The 16,269-nt window shown below is 37.5% G+C and overlaps 1 protein-coding gene across 1 annotated transcript in view; it reads left to right on the forward strand.

Annotated features, from left to right (window-relative positions):
• eys (eyes shut homolog) overlaps positions 1-16,269 on the forward strand; it is a 139,806-nt gene that overhangs the window by 56,253 nt on the left and 67,284 nt on the right. The window contains exons 25-32 of the mRNA XM_033979314.2: positions 1,893-1,989; positions 2,765-2,872; positions 5,163-5,308; positions 9,827-9,998; positions 10,890-10,968; positions 11,252-11,451; positions 15,347-15,471; positions 16,130-16,254. Of these exons, the coding sequence (XP_033835205.1) occupies positions 1,893-1,989; positions 2,765-2,872; positions 5,163-5,308; positions 9,827-9,998; positions 10,890-10,968; positions 11,252-11,451; positions 15,347-15,471; positions 16,130-16,254 (1,052 nt within the window). The remainder of the gene's footprint in view (positions 1-1,892; positions 1,990-2,764; positions 2,873-5,162; positions 5,309-9,826; positions 9,999-10,889; positions 10,969-11,251; positions 11,452-15,346; positions 15,472-16,129; positions 16,255-16,269) is intronic.

The raw sequence follows: 16,269 nt of genomic DNA on the forward strand, positions 1-16,269 counted from the left end.
CCATAATTCACCACATGCTCAGTGCTCTGTTGTCCTGAGGAATCCCTCTCTCTTACTCATCCCACAACACAACCAACCACAGAACGTTGGTGGTATGTCACTTCACCTACAATCACAAAAAAGACCCAAAAGATTATCCTTTAAAGGGCCCATATTACACTATTTTCTGATCTGTTATAATGTTGTTCAAAAACATACCTGGCGTTGTGTTTTGTTTCATTCACACATGTTTAAGACTCAAACCCTGCATATTTAGGCTGAATTCTTCTCTTAAACATAACACACTGTACCACCTTGTGATGTCATGTGGTAATACAGAAAGTGCTCCACTGTGTTTTTAAAGTCCATACACCTTCACTAGAATCGTTTGGATAATTTCATCCCTGGAATTGCCAATCTATACTGAACAAAAGGTAAAAACTACCACTTCATGACATCACAAGGTGGAACAGAGCATTTGAGTTGTGGAGTTGTAGACAGATTAATAATACAGGATTAGTCAAACATGTGTGAATGAAACAAAACACAACTCCAAGTATGTTTTTGAGGAGGTAACAATATTATAAATAGAAATTTATGAATTGCAATTTAAGTCTTTGTTCATGCTTTATTAAGGCTAAATAGGGTGTAGTATTAGTATTGTAGTATTTTGTAAAGTAAAAGTATATCTAATGAACAACTTTGCCAATACATAAGTCCAATATGTAATGATACTGCCTGGAGTTTGACAGTCTGTTACAAGCCACATTCTGTCTTGTGCCTGCCCCAAGATTGCATAAATGATGAGTGTTGTGCCAGGGACAATACCAGAAAGCAATGACAAGAATGCAACTATGATTAGAAGCTCAAGTATTCTGAATACTCAGTCAGAGAAGCAAGTCTATTCTTTGTGTCCAGATTGATAAAAAGTAAATCATTTAATACAAGAAGTCAAATCAGCTCAAAATATTTCTCTATAAATATCCGCTGTGTAACTTTGCAGTAAGGGTACAGTAAGAATGCAAGATTGATGTTTTATACCATACTGGGGAACATTCCAGACAAAGCAATAAACCCGCATTGGAGATATAAAAGTTATTTCAACATGGAACTTATTCATAACATATTAAGAATAATAATAGTAATAATAATAGTAATAATAATAATAATAATTGCAATAATAAAAATGATGATAATGATAATAATAATGATAATAATAGTAATAATAAAGATGATAATGATAATAATCAAAATGATAATAATAATAATAACAATAATAATAATAATAATAATAATAACAATAATAATAGTAATAATAATAATAATATCCATATCATTTTTAAACTGTCAGAAACTTTCATTGTTATCGTGCTATCATTAATCACAATTATTTTGCCCATGATAATCGCGACACAAAATTTCAACATTGTCCCACGCCTAGTTTAGATTAGCTGCAGTTATCAGGGGAGTGACTCCAGAGGCAGACCATTACTGTGTCCCATCGCTGCTGCTCTCCACTGAATACAGCAAAACATTCACGTTGATCTGCTTAGCCATCGCTGCCCTCAACCCCCTAATGAACCGGTCCAACGCCCCTCCTGGGCTTTAACCCTCCCCCTGCCTGTCCCAACTTAACTAGATGTTTCCCAATACCTGCGCATGTATCCCCACCTCCCAAAGCCCAAACCACAAACCCTCACACCAATCTGTCTGCACCACTAAAGTATTATTAGACTTACACTGTCTCAAAGGGGAAACAGTGAGGGCTTCGAGTTGGAAGATGAGATATGCTACAGGGGCTACTAGTTCCATTAAAATGGCATTCACCCGGGCCTTTTGTTATCACTGGGCCTTACGTTTTGCAGACAGTAGCGGGGTGTGTTGATCCATGACCATCTCATCTATCTTTGCAGGATTTGAAGGAAGTTGGTGCGAAATCGACACCAATGAGTGCACCTCAAATCCATGTCACAACCGGGGCCGCTGTGTGGACGGGGTCAACAGTTATACGTAAATATTGTCTTTAAACACTTTTGATATCATAGAAAGGTGGAGTAATGCCAACTAATGGAGACAATGACGTACAGAAATACCAGTTTAGGCAAGGCAAGTTTATTTGTATAGCATAATTGGTACACAAAGTAATTCAAAGTGCTTTACAGAATAAGAAAAACATTAAAATCACAATACAACAAATCAAAACATTAATAAGTTACAGTGTCGGTCTTAGCATCTTAAATGTATTGAATTGGCTTTTACCCATTTATGACCTTTAAAAGTAGAAGTGTATTTGGGCTATTGAAGCACATTGTAATTAAAATGATTTCCACACCCAAGACATTTGATCAGTGTCTAAATTTACATCCAGATTAGAGTTGCACCAGCAGTCCTCATTGCTGTGTGCATTTTTCACCATTTTACAGTAATTTTGATGGATTACCTTGAGCTGCTAGATCTGTTCAGCGCATGCTCACATCCCAAAATATGTTTTAATGGATTTTATAATGTACCGTTTCAGATATAAATGGGGTCAAATTGTTAACACTCTCCTCAAGGAAATCTGCCAGACTATAATTGCCCTTGTCATGCATTACACATTTGAGGCTTTAGGTTTTGCTAATCAAGCTAAATATGAGGATGCTGTTTAGGCAATTAGACAAAATATAATGTGAAATGAATGTAATTAGGGAGCCATTGATTTTTACCATTCCTGTTTAAAAGGCATTTGGAGACTTGAGGTGTTTTGTTTATTAAGCAATGTATTAACACTATTTTCTTTCCCCAGATGTGAATGTAAGATGGGATTTTATGGCCTGCAGTGTGAACAAGACGTCAACGAGTGTGCGTCCAACCCTTGTCAAAACGGTGCCACCTGTCAAGACCTCGAAAACATGTGATTACAAAACTAAAAATATTACTTTGATTGTTTTAGTATGCAGTGTTGACAATCCAAGTGCAATGTATAATTATGTTAAACGAAGATAGGTTTGCAGAGATTAATTGGGATAATCATCCAAAAAAATCAGAAAATTTTATTCTGTCAACTTTTTAAGAGTACGTTTCACTTCTCCAAAAATTCATGGTTAAAATATATTTTAAAAGTTTCGAAGAATTTTTATGGAACTTATCATTTGACTGTTCCATTAATCAAAAAAAAAATATTGTGACTAATGAAATGAAATAAAATCTTAGTAAAATAATCATTTACCGGCTTAAATGAAAAATGAAACGTGTGTAAGGTCGTTTTCATACATGTTGGGGTGCTCTGTGGACCGACCCCAGTGGCACTAGGGTTAGTTCTGTTTACTTTACTTTTGATTCAGCTTTGTTCATATACGCTGTGCGTCTTTCACCACAAACACGCACCAGGAGCCATATGGGAGTAAATAAGCTGATCAGCAAACTTAATTCTATTACAACTGCTCAGTCCATATAGTAACAGTGTTCCTTTTTAGCATCCTATATTTTCTATAACAAGCCTGTTGAGCACCCTATAGACATTTGCGCGGATTCAGCAGGAACATATCATGTATCTTGATTGGGCTGTACTGTGCTGCGGCTGTACTCTTGTGTGCGTAATGGGAGCCTGGGGGCTTCTAGGGCTTTGGTCGGACAGATGGGTAAGCCAAGTCCCTGGGCCAATTTGAGTCCTAAATGGTTTGTCTCCACTTTGTCTACCGTCATGATTTGCCTCCCATGTGAACTGGCCCCACGCTCTCGCTGCTCACCGGCTCGCACAGTCCAGGGAGTTCGCATCAGGTGTGCTTTAACCTTTTTGTCCACCACCAGCACCACTACACAGGCTGCTGCTATCTCTCCATCTCTCTCCAACCCGACAAGCCCAGCGGTCCATCTGAGTCTTCCCAGCAGCTCAGCCTTATCTCCGCCAGGGCTTAAATTGAGGATAGTCAGCTTGACTCTTTTGAGGTCACACACTTGGGCTTAAGATTGCCGTGCATACCTCTACAAAATAATATATGGGCTTGCTTTATGATGACTGTAAATCTAGGATATGGGATTCAATAAGCTACACTTAATCTCTCCAATGCCAGCCTCTCTATTTATCTTTATTCATTTTTTTTTTTTTTACTTAGGACATGCATGCACTGGTTTGTACCAATACAACCGGTGGTTGTAAATAGTAGACTAACATTTCCTTCTCAAATGTGTGGTCATATGCTTGTATATGTACAGCGGCAGTAGCTCAGTTGGTACTGCATGTTTGTCCACTGATCTGAGGGTTGGTGGTTCGAATCCCGCTCTTGACATAAACATGATTGGTCCTTGGGAAAGACACTTAACCCTCCTCTCCCCCAGTGTCTGTGTACACTGATGTGTGTGAATGGGTGAGTGGTTCCTTGATGTAAAGCTCTTTGAGTGCCTTGAAGGTGGAAAAGCGTTATATAAAAATGTGACCATTTACCCTTACCATATAAAGCAAAGTTAAGTATACATTACATAAAGAAAACTTTAATACTAATGTAGTTCTAATCTCTTTCAAGTTAACACTTCTTTATTTTTCATTTGGTGCTAAATTCTTTACTAATACTCAAAAGTACATTCATAATTGTATTGTATTTGTATAATGCATGTATGATTCAGTGATGGAGAACAATGTAGCAGAAACCAACCCTTGCTGGTCTGTTCCATAGGCTGTATGAGAACATGCTTGTTCAGAATGAAATCTTTTTTTAAGCAAAGAGATACTTTTCATGTCAGAGTGACTACTTATGTATATTTTCTCCTTTGTTAACATAAAAACATGATGCTGTGTAAATGCTGGTTTAATTTAGAAGCCTTTAACAGTTTATGAAATTAGAGTATATTATAAAACAAATCAAAACCAACGTAATTTCATTCCAATCAGAATATTGCCTAGAGGAGGACTATTTACGCTTAAGTGCTGATGAGACCTTGTAAAATATGTTCACATGTTTTATTAGTTCTTGACTTTTTTAGGTCTTTTTATTAGAAGTAAGGGCACATTCTCTATTAAGGTTTTAATGTGTTCATATCTTTAATTACATTGTTTACAACAGTAACACACTGTGCCACTAGCACTAAATGAGATGCAGCTTGTTTTAAAATGTGAACAGTAATGCCATATACGTTCCCAGTGTTTCTCAAAATTCCTCTTGTCTTCTGAGTTGTAATGATTGACTTTATCATGGCTTCTGACTCAGGTTCCTCTGCACTTGCCCGTCTGGCTTTTTTGGAGCGCGCTGTGACCTGGACGTAGATGAGTGTGAAGTTTCACCTTGTCTTCACCGGGGCATCTGTATCAACAAGCCCGGAGCCTTCGCATGTGCCTGTCACCCCGGATACTCAGGTACCTGTGCAGGCCTCAGGTGACACTAAGATCAATATGAGTGGCTAAAAAGCTTATCATGACCGTAGAGTCTGTGTGGGGCTATTGAAATAGGTCTGACATATATCTGGCTTAAAAACTCTGTCACAATGCTAGCTTTTAATTATCCCACCTGCTTTGATAAGATACAGTTCACCAAAGCTAACAAGCAAAACGTTTGTCACCTTTTATCAGATGCTATGTGCTCTGTAAATTGTGGAATTGCACCAGGCGTATGGTAATTTTCTCGATCTTCTCTGGCATTACTAAATGGGCGTCCAGTCTACATTCTTAGTTCTATGGTATGTTCTTTTTCCATTGAGCCAGGAACCATTGGTAAAGACTAATGATTTATTTGATTTGATTTATTTTACCTGGTGGGAGCTTCTCAGTTGCTTTAAAAGTATTGTTGTTTTAGGTTCAATCCATTTCCGCAATATTGAGCTATTTCCATGTGTAAGTGTGTGCGTGGGTATCTAAAGCCAATTCCTGTCAGCTTGCGGGAAGATTAATTTCATTTGTCTTACGCACAGTATCATCAATTTATCCTTCCCCAGTTGAGAAAGGGGAGGCAAATCTCAGAGGTATTGCTACTCTGGAGAGGCCCAACCTGACACGCATGGCCCAATTCCCAGTGAAGCAGCTTTTATTATTAGGCCTACGCGCGGCATAGTACAAGTCATTACTTTTTCTGTTGCTCTAAGCTCATCGGAGGAAGCCAGAGTTCCCCCAGAGAGCGAGCGCTACGGCCGGAGGATACAGTCTGGATTAGCTCAAACCGAACGAAACACTCATACAAAATATTCGCACTACGGGACAGTGTGGAACATGAGCGCTGCAAGTTTTTCACAAAAGCACAAATGCGTCGACAAACTTGTCTTCTTCAGGGCTGCTTGTGCCTTTAAGATGACAGCGTGATCCGTCAAAAGGTGTTTTTGCACACTCCGGCCACACTTAATTGATATAGTTACAGTACAATAGAGCATCTTTTCTGCAAAGTCAAAGTTATAGTGTCACTGGTACTGTTAACTTGTTTTTTCTGTTGTTTTTCTCTTATATTAAATGTCAAATACAATGTATTGTAAAGCTGCTGATGCTGCGTCTAATAAATCAGACGGTGCATTGCTTTCGTCTCAGTTCATATCAACAATATGCAGCATAATGACATGTCATTGCTAAATGAGCCTTTGTTTTGATACATTGCATGTGTCAGTCAATATGTTGTATTCTAAGTAATTGAAAGTATTAGATATAGTCTGTCTGTGTATCTGTCAACTCAAAAATTGATAAAAGCTAAAAAGCCTAATGCGTAGTAATTACTACATTGCAACGTCAAATCAAGTTTAAGAAAGATAATAACATCTTTGGAATTATACAGTCCCTTTCAAGGCAAGCAAAGTGCTCTACAATACATTATTCATTCTGTGCATTCTTGGTGCTTGTAAGCAACTATTGTATTGTAGCTGCCCTTGGGCAGACTCTCTTAAGCAAGTACTAGGGGTAACAACATACAAACATACTACTATGTTTAATAAAATAGTAGTAGTATAGTAAATAAAATAGTAATAGTAGTAGTAATAGTATCTTCTGAACTCATTTAAGCCCTGGAACATTTGAAGATGAATATTTAGTTTATTCTGCATTAAAATCCTTTCTAATGTATTTTTGTACAATACTGCCATTTTTTTGTACATGGACCAATGATTATGCCATGAACACACCAGCCCTGTCATCACCAACTAGATTTAATTGGCAGAGTTTTCAAAAAGCACTGTTAGTCTGCATGTCTTTTACCTACATCTCAGCTGTTTAATTATTTTTAGGATGTTTTATCTCTGGAGCTTATGAGACTAATTTATATGTAACCACGAAGGTCAGAGGTGTTTACCATGACATGATAAATGACTAATCTGCTTTATATAAATCACATTTGAAGCAGACTATTTGTCACCTTCTGTTTTTCCCCTTTCACCCATCATTACTGCGCGTGCTCCCGTGAGTGATAGAGCCGTGTAATCAGTGCATTGTTCCCTGTCAGCACATTGAGGATCATGATGTTGTTTCAGAGATTCACTTTTGTTCTTGTCGCTTTTCTGCTTTTCAGCATTTGAGATAGTGTATATATAATGGGCTATACATGAAATAAAAACACAAGTTGAATAAGTAACTTAATGACCTCAGCACTTTTTAAAATAATGTTTGGTGAGATGCTGTTGATACTATTTAGGTTTTTATACTTTCTATACTTTATACTAAAACTAAATAGTTAAGATAGTTTCCATTGTATGTTTTTCTAAAGTAGATTGTGGATTGTTGATGCAAGAATGCTTTAGTTTGACAGCTATCATTTTCTTATTCTCTCCACTCATTTTGGACTCTGATCTGGTGCTATTTTAGGGAGGCCCATATTAATTATGAATAACATCAACTTTCAGAATATAGCAAGCAGAAAATAGGGCATTATTGTGGTATTGTGGAATGAGACGGACAGGGGAGGGTTGCAGCGGCGTCTATGGTATCTAGTTTATGTTTTGTAATGCTGTATCTTCTGATGATACTGTAGTGTTTTGCTATTCAAAATTAAGTAGGATCTAAACCGAACTGACAGTTGAAATTACAAAACTGTATCTGTGTCCCGGGTTTGTATAAAATGATCATAATTTCTAACTCATTTGTAGTTGAAATGTCGGTTGCGAAACATTTTTTTTTTTTCCATTGAGAAAAGTTTTTATATATCTACATCACAATACTAAATGAAATAGCTGTGTATGTATGTGTGTTTACAAATAATGACACATTCTCTGTCTATGGTGTTGCAATTAATCAAACTGACTATTTTAATCTAAATTATTACTCTATTCAATTAGTTAAAAAAATATAATTAACTTCTGTTCAGTTCGATAGGTGCTCATTCTGCCTTTTAGATTTTAGGTCTTGTTTTCTCTATGGTTTTATTTTGACAGTATAGAAGTATTAGGTTGAAATTATTGTGTTTTCAACCAGGGGGAAGCTTGAAGGGGCAGAAACCTCCCCTAGAATGACAGGTGCATCCCCATAGCTCCCCCAAAGATTGTTGCCCCACTTTCATAGCACATCCAGTCTCGAATAAAAATGTAAAAATGTAAAAATGACTAATGTAATTTAACAGCGACCAGTATCAGTGTGAGTACGACTGAAAATGATTCCATAGTAGGTTTTATAAATTGGTACAGGGGCTAACTACATTTAAACTAATATAAAACAGCAACTCAAACATGGTAGGGTCTGCATTCATAAAAGGTTTTAAATTAGCATGTTGCACTCATGGAAGAAATTAGCACCACCATAGCTCCTCCACCCAAAATATCTGGTGCCTCTCCTGGTTTCAGTTATGAGCCAAAAAACTGTGATTTTTACCATCATTTTTACCATAATCGAGCAGCCCTGAGTGAATCCACACATAACCAAACTAATATTCAGGTTGTGATTTGGTGTATAGTTTTTATTCTCACAAAAGTAATGCATTATTTGCTTTACTGACAAATTGTATTTAATGGAATAATTTAACAACATCTTCACTACATCTTAACTTCAGTAAATATGATTTTATACAGGGATGCGACTAAATTACATAAAATATTCAGATAAAAATTAAAGCCTGTTCGTAGTAAAGAAGAAGATCTGATGTCTGCAAAGAATCCTGGGTAACTTTAGGTAAAGGAAACTCTGTGTAAGCTGCAGAGATTAAAGTACATCCAGTTAAGTGCATGGGGCACACTAGTGTTTATCAAGTCTTCAGCCTGTGGTCACTGCTTATCAAAGGTTAGAGCGCGGAGCTAAAACAACTTTTTTGAACACCACCTCACCAAGATATTTCCTATGGACTATATATTTGTTCTGTTTTTGAGAGAGTAGCTGAAGTGGATGAAGCTTTATACATGATATCTTTTAAATTGGTAATGATGACTATAGACTACTTTCTTATGAAGTTCTTGTTCTCTAGTTTTTCAAAGTATTATATGTAATAATGTATGATGAATAATTTAAATTTCTATCATAATCCCTCAAACTAAAAAGTAAAAGCGGTGACAGTGTAATAACAAATATATGTGTGTCATGTAAAAATAAAATAAGACTATTAACCTCTGTCGTAGTGTAATGTGCTGACCTCTGCCCTGAATTGTTTTACATACGTCAACGCACACGGTGTATTTTGACAAAGCCTGTGTATTGTGTGTGGTTACTTTCTCTGCACTTTCAACCATCTTGTGTGCTCTGTAGCCTGCTCCACATTGAGTGCACTGAACTCTATTTACCCTCATACCTAATTACTTATGTTGTTTGTTTTGCCTACATGATCCTTAGATGTTTTGAAGCTGTGAATCAGACTTCACAGCTTCATCTTCTTCATACGCTTTCTCTGCATTTTTTACAGACTTTAAACTTCTTAAACTAGCTCAAAGATTTTCCTTCCTAATAAGTTTTCCAATGCCTAACATCTTATTATGCTTTAATTCCTAGGAGCGCGCTGCGAAGTTAACATCGATGAGTGTGTCTCCAACCCATGCCAAAATAGTGGAAGATGTATTGACGAGCAAAATCGATATCGCTGCTTGTGCCCTGATGGCTTCGTTGGGCTAAACTGTGAGATCAACATTGACGAATGCATGTCAGCGCCCTGTCTACACGGGAGGTGCATGGAACTTTTTCTTCCATCACCCTATGAAAGAGAAAATGTGTCAAAGTGTACCTAAATGGCATAGAATTATGTTTAATTGCTCTCCTCAGCTGCGTCGTTCTGGAGTGCAGGCATTTGTCACATATTGTATGAAGTTAATGTGATGCACTTACAGGTTGTCTCCATGGGTTTGAAATTATAGTAATTAATTCTGTTGAAGGGAAATGCGCCCTCATTCAAAAGATTATATTTCTGCAGTTTCCATGTAAATGTTTATTTTTTTATTGCACTCCAAAGCATGGCTGAAAAATCTGTTCAAACGCTGAGAGTTATTTATTATTTAGGTAGCTCAAATGTGAAAAAAATAAACCAAATTCAGATTTAGAGCCGGTTTTTACTGTCTTAAATCTAAAAAAAACGAGTTCATTTGAAACAGTTTGAAGTGGTCCAAAGTTCTTCCTCATTTACCATATTTACCATGCATGCCAAACATCCTAATAATTCACCACAAGTTAGTTTACAAGTACTTTTTGCAACTCAGCGGATGAAGTGGAGTTTTGTAGTGATGGTAAAACTAGCAACAACTAACATGCTAACACGCACATCCTGATTAACGGATAGTAAAACGCTTTATAATTAAATGCAGACAGCGCACAGCAGACATATGTTGACCTTAAGAGCTGCTTATACAATATATCTGTTAAAAATTGCTACTATTACAAGACCTTTAAATAAACATAGTATCTCAACATATAAGCATAGAAAGTACAAGTATTTTCTCTTCACTACAATAGATAATTTAAATTGAAAACCACCAAAAATTAACACAACCATTCTCTAATTATATATATTTGCCTGTAATTCAACCAGTCACTCCTCACTCTTTTATATTGAATTTCTTCGCAGATGTGTAGATGGGCTCAGCATGTTCTCGTGTCTGTGTGAACGAGGCTGGATTGGTCTCCGCTGTGAAGAAAACATTGATGTAAGTTGACTTTAATTAATAAACTCAGTAGGTTACATGGCCCCCAGTAACACTAACAATATTGATCTTTGTACATGATGGGTCAATAGTCTTAGTAACTTCATGTTAGCGGTGCGCAAATACCGGATTCAAGAAATCGCTTAGTCTAATTGATTTCAACATGAAACCGATTCTGCTGTACTCATGAAATAAATTATTGAGTTACTTCAGGAATGGATTTTTGGAGAAACACTGTCTAAAGTTATTTTTTTGCTACTATCAACTGTATTTTTTTTATTTTCAGGAGTGTGCGTCTGGCCCGTGTCAAAATGGAGGCTCCTGCGTGGATCTCATTGATAAATTTGCATGTTTCTGTCCGGATGGTTACACAGGAAAAACGTGTGAAATTGATATAGATGTGTGCGTAGAAGCAGCTCACAACATCACACTGTGTTTCAATGGTGGAACATGTGTTGATGGGAAAGGATCAAACTTCACATGCAGGTAAGGAAGTGTCTATGGGTTGGTTTAGTGATTACGTTTTGATTAATCTATTCAAAATTTCACTCTTCTGTCTCAAGCAAAATACAGCCAATTTGCATTTTTACACAGTTAATACACACCATGTTTAGCATTACATAATTACAATACAAGGTCAATATCATAATCAGTACAATTATTTTGTGTTAGCACTGGATCTACTTAGTTTATTCTCTTCAAATTGAATAAAAGAAACAATTACTATTATGCATTTATACATTTCAATTATTGGCACGTGGAGTTAGGGTGCATTCACACTTCTCACAACACATTCAAATTTAGAGTAGAGATAGATATTTAGATTTTTTTGGCAAATCAGCTATCGGTTTTACATCTCCAGCAGAAGCCGATATTTAATTTTTGTCGTTTTGCTGCCTAAAACATACACACAGAGCTTTATATTAACACTTTAATACGAAGAAATAGCTTTACTAAACTGCTCTCTTTTAGGTTTATGGTTAAGAGGGCTGTGGGTGAGTTTGTAGTAAATTTTAACGTACGTAATTTGAGAAAAATAATCAAAATCGACCCTACATATCAGCCCTGAATTAACAGCACTGCTTACTGGCCATTGGTTGCAGTGGATTCTAATCAACTGGTATCGGTAATGGCATCGGTCTGGAAAAACAGATATTGATCGATTTCTAATTTGGAGTAAACTGGAACTAAAGCCAAAACTAAACCAGCACTAGGACAGGACCAAACCAAGTCTACACCAGGTCTAAACTAAGCTCAAACAAGAACCAAACCATGGATGGATTATGTTCAATGCCTTGGTGTCTGTAGACTGTAAGAGCTTCTTGACTCAAAAGGGCAAAAAATGACTTAAACATCAACTTTCCAAAATGAGCAAAACGCGTATTAACATTCTAAGTATTCAAGAAATATCCTCACATCTAATTAAAAGTAAATGTAGTCCCGTAGGGTTGTTGCCGTCTTAGTGCTCTCTTGTGAACAGTGGCACAGATCCAGGTCAGTTTCTAGTGAATTAATACGCTTTAATTGCTGACATGCTTTCCCCCAGAGTCCCAAAGTGTACCCAAATACAAGGTGGATGTAATATAATGCAGGTCCCCAACGCCTTACGTTTAATTACACTGTCACCTTGAGCTGATGTCACCTGATATGTTCACTGTCATGATTTAGTGCCAACCCGGCTTTTCGGACCTTCCAAACAGCTCCATGCTCTTTACTTATATTTATGCAGTGGACTTCCCGAGTGCAGCACTTTTATTATGTCCTTTTTATTGTAGTACTTATTTGTGAATACTTTATTGCAAAAAAATATTACGCTTGCCTTTACTTCGAGGACAGATCTAGTCTACAGACACACATTTTCTAGTAAAAGTGTCCTCTGGTGTCCTGCTGATCTGCAATAGGCTGATTTGCACGCTTTGCACTTTACACCGCGAAGGAATAATTTGATGAACATGAGGCGGATGCAGACTATAAATTACATTTGCTGTTACTGGTGATAGGAGTCATTTTAGGCATTCATTATTCATTAGGACTTTGTCGGGTGTTAATAAGTCATTGTATCTTGGCTTGTGTGTAGAAAAAACACACATTTATGTAGTTGTATATGTGTGTGTAGTGTGGTGTCGTTTTGGGATAGTCATGCGTTTTGCCATTGCTGTACTAATGCATTGCGTGCTTCCTGTTTGAATGAGGATGTATACTTGGTAGGACAACAACAAAAGGGAAATGTCGTCCAGTAGTCCTTTTTCATCTGACTCTGCTTTGGCAATAAAAACTAATCCTATGTAGAGCTGAATTATATGGCAAAATCCCCAAATTTTCAGTTACAAACAACAAATTATTTTTTTCCACTTCATTGCAGCTTTATTGCTATTCATAAGTCAAACTCTGCTCCAAATAACATGTTTTATTCCTACAGGATTGGCTGTAGATCTGTCTGTGAATAAGCCCTCGGCTAATAGTTGACTTTGTGATTACAGTTTGATTAAAATTATTGCACAGCTTTGTAAACAATGAAACTATGCTAAATGAGTCCAAACACAATCCTGCATGAGTCAACCATAAATGTCACACAGTAAATCAGTATTTTATCTGAGCATTTCCAGACCTGCACCATGTGGTGTATAATAAACAAAGTGGTGGTTTGGTCTGTTACTTCTAAATGTTTTTTTTTTTTTATTTATTTACTTACTGCATAAGCTATAATGAGCATGTTAAGTTAAAGCTTGGGGAAAATGGAGGTTGTCATCAGTAGTCTCTTGGTTAGAGCATGCCTCTGCTTTGTGCTATGAGTAGACTGAATATATAAATGATTTAATTGACAGTGTTGCTAAGCCCCCGCTCCCTGCTAAACCAGTGGTTTGGGTAGTTAAGGGGCATTACCTTCAGTAGCCTCGCTCCAGATTGGCTCTTTGGTTGCTATGATATTCGCAGTTGGAATTCCTAATATACAACTTGGCTCCAAATTCACCCCTATAACTGTTAGCCTCAATGAGCTTCATTTGACTGGTCCACTTCTTTATACAGGCTATGGTGCTATGTAACAAAGTGTAGTTCAAGCAAAAGTACAGAGTATTCACCAGCCCAGCAAAAACATTTTTATGAGCATAGTCAGGATAATTTACAATGAGAACACATGAGAACCACATTTTGTATCACACTGAAGTAACAATAGTTTACCAAGACAACTTTGTAGAATCTCTTTCCTGTTTTATTGCTGGCTTGGTGCTTTTTGTGATGTGCTAAATAGAAAATGGAAATCTATTTGAGTGAGCAGACAATTGCTTCCTATGCCTGAGGCATCTTTGATGAGTGATTGGGTTCATTGTCCATCTGGAAAATTACTCCCTCAAAACAAAGGCACCGGGGACAGCATCTGCACAAATGAGTGGAACCTCCTGTTTTTTGTGGTGTTTCTCAATGTGAAGCTGATCCAGGCTAGATCACCCACCGCGAAGAAAAACATGGAACAAATGAAGCAAACCAGTGGGCACATTGGGTCTGGCGTTGAGTTTACCTGAATCACAGCAAAGTCGACCATTACCACATAAATATGATGATTTAACCACACAGGCAAATGTGTCAGACTGCTGCTATGACAATGACCTGATGTTACCCACAGCCTGCTCTTGTTAAGCATCAATGTGGCAATGCTTAAAATTACACAGTGAGGCTTAAATGAGGACACAGGAAAAAATGGTATCCAAGATGTCTTGAATATAACTGAATGTTATAAGAATATGATTTGAGTTTATTATGGCACTGTAGTGAAGTATAAGTAAGTATAAGTATAAGCTTTATTCTGTTGTGATTTTTCTGAAACTTTCCACTTATTATAATTATGAACGAAACATACACTTTACTTCCTTGGTGTTTATTCCTCAAAGCCTGCTGGACTGGTGCTCATAGATGTATAGCTTCTATTTGAGTAAACGCAGAAGTTTTTGTCCGCTTAGGTGTTGCAATCTTAATAAATACTTTAAAACCCCTTAAAACACAATATTCACCCTGGTGGACTTAATGTAGGTGAGATGTATAAATCCCTTTATTTCAAATGCATAGTGTGGACAGATATTTGTAATAATAACTGTAATCGCAAAACTATTAAATACATAACATATTTTTAAATTGTTCAAATGCTAAATATCACCACAAGTAAACACCTTGAAAAGTCCAAAAGTGTGCCGTCTGGGCAGCCCATTAGTTTTAATAGGCTCTTGTTTTGCTTGTTGCTCTATTGTGACATTTCTATATTTCCGCCCATGTAATCTGTGCATTGCAAACATCTTCAGAAATGCGAGGACGACTACAAACTTTTGCAACAAGCAGTTTTAATGTAAAGTAACTATTTTGTGTTCCAAACTATGATCTGTGTCCCCAGCTGTCCACCTGGTTTCACGGGTGATTTCTGTGAAGTTGATTTTAACGAATGCTGCTCTGCTCCCTGCCACAACGGCGGTATTTGCCAAGATCTTATTAATAGCTACGTGTGCCACTGCAGGTCAGGTGAGTCACGGAGACGTCCTTCCAGTTTTCTCAATTTACTTTGAAATGAGGCAAGAAGCCAAAGGAACTGTTATCCCCCTTATAGGCACATGACTTAGCCCCAGGTCACCTTTTGTTCCTCATGCACAACATTACAAAGCACACGGTAAGACTTTGCCAGTTGATGTGATGGCTGACATGCCTTGCTGTGGCCTAGTTCTATGGGAATATATAGTCCATATGTAAAGCACCTAATACCCATGCAACACCTTATATGAGTTTGAAAGCTTCCATATAAAGTGTCACTTAAGGTTACCAGAATGGCTACACGGTGTCCCCTGCCACAGAGCCGTTCAGAAATCACCCACTTTTCCTCCAGGGAGAGATTTGTACTCGTACAGTAGCGAAAAAGACAGTGATAAAAAGACGGTTCTCCTCATTAAAATGTATGGGGCGTCTTACTCTTGTAGTCAAAGCCGTTTCTTGTCTGTGTGTGTGTGTGTGTGCGCGTGCGTGTGTGCGTGTCCATAAGTGAGTGAGTGAGTGTGTGTGTATGTGTGTGTGGACCCAAAAAGGAGGCAGATCAATGTAGGGGAGATCTGATTGATATTCACTTCAGACGCTGGAAGTGGGAGAGCCGGCCTCACCAGCGCACTCACTGGGCTTTTGTTCCTGGCAGGTTGGACAGGCCTTCACTGTGAGGATGACATTAATGAGTGCCTTCCTCAGCCCTGCGACCGGGGTATATGCATTCAGAACCAGCCGGGCTATGGCTACACCTGTTTCTGTCGTCCTGGATTTGTGGTGAGGCCCCCCTCC

The sequence above is a fragment of the Periophthalmus magnuspinnatus genome, chromosome 15, assembly GCF_009829125.3.
Source record: "Periophthalmus magnuspinnatus isolate fPerMag1 chromosome 15, fPerMag1.2.pri, whole genome shotgun sequence".
In the NCBI taxonomy this organism is placed as follows: Eukaryota; Metazoa; Chordata; class Actinopteri; order Gobiiformes; family Gobiidae; genus Periophthalmus; species Periophthalmus magnuspinnatus.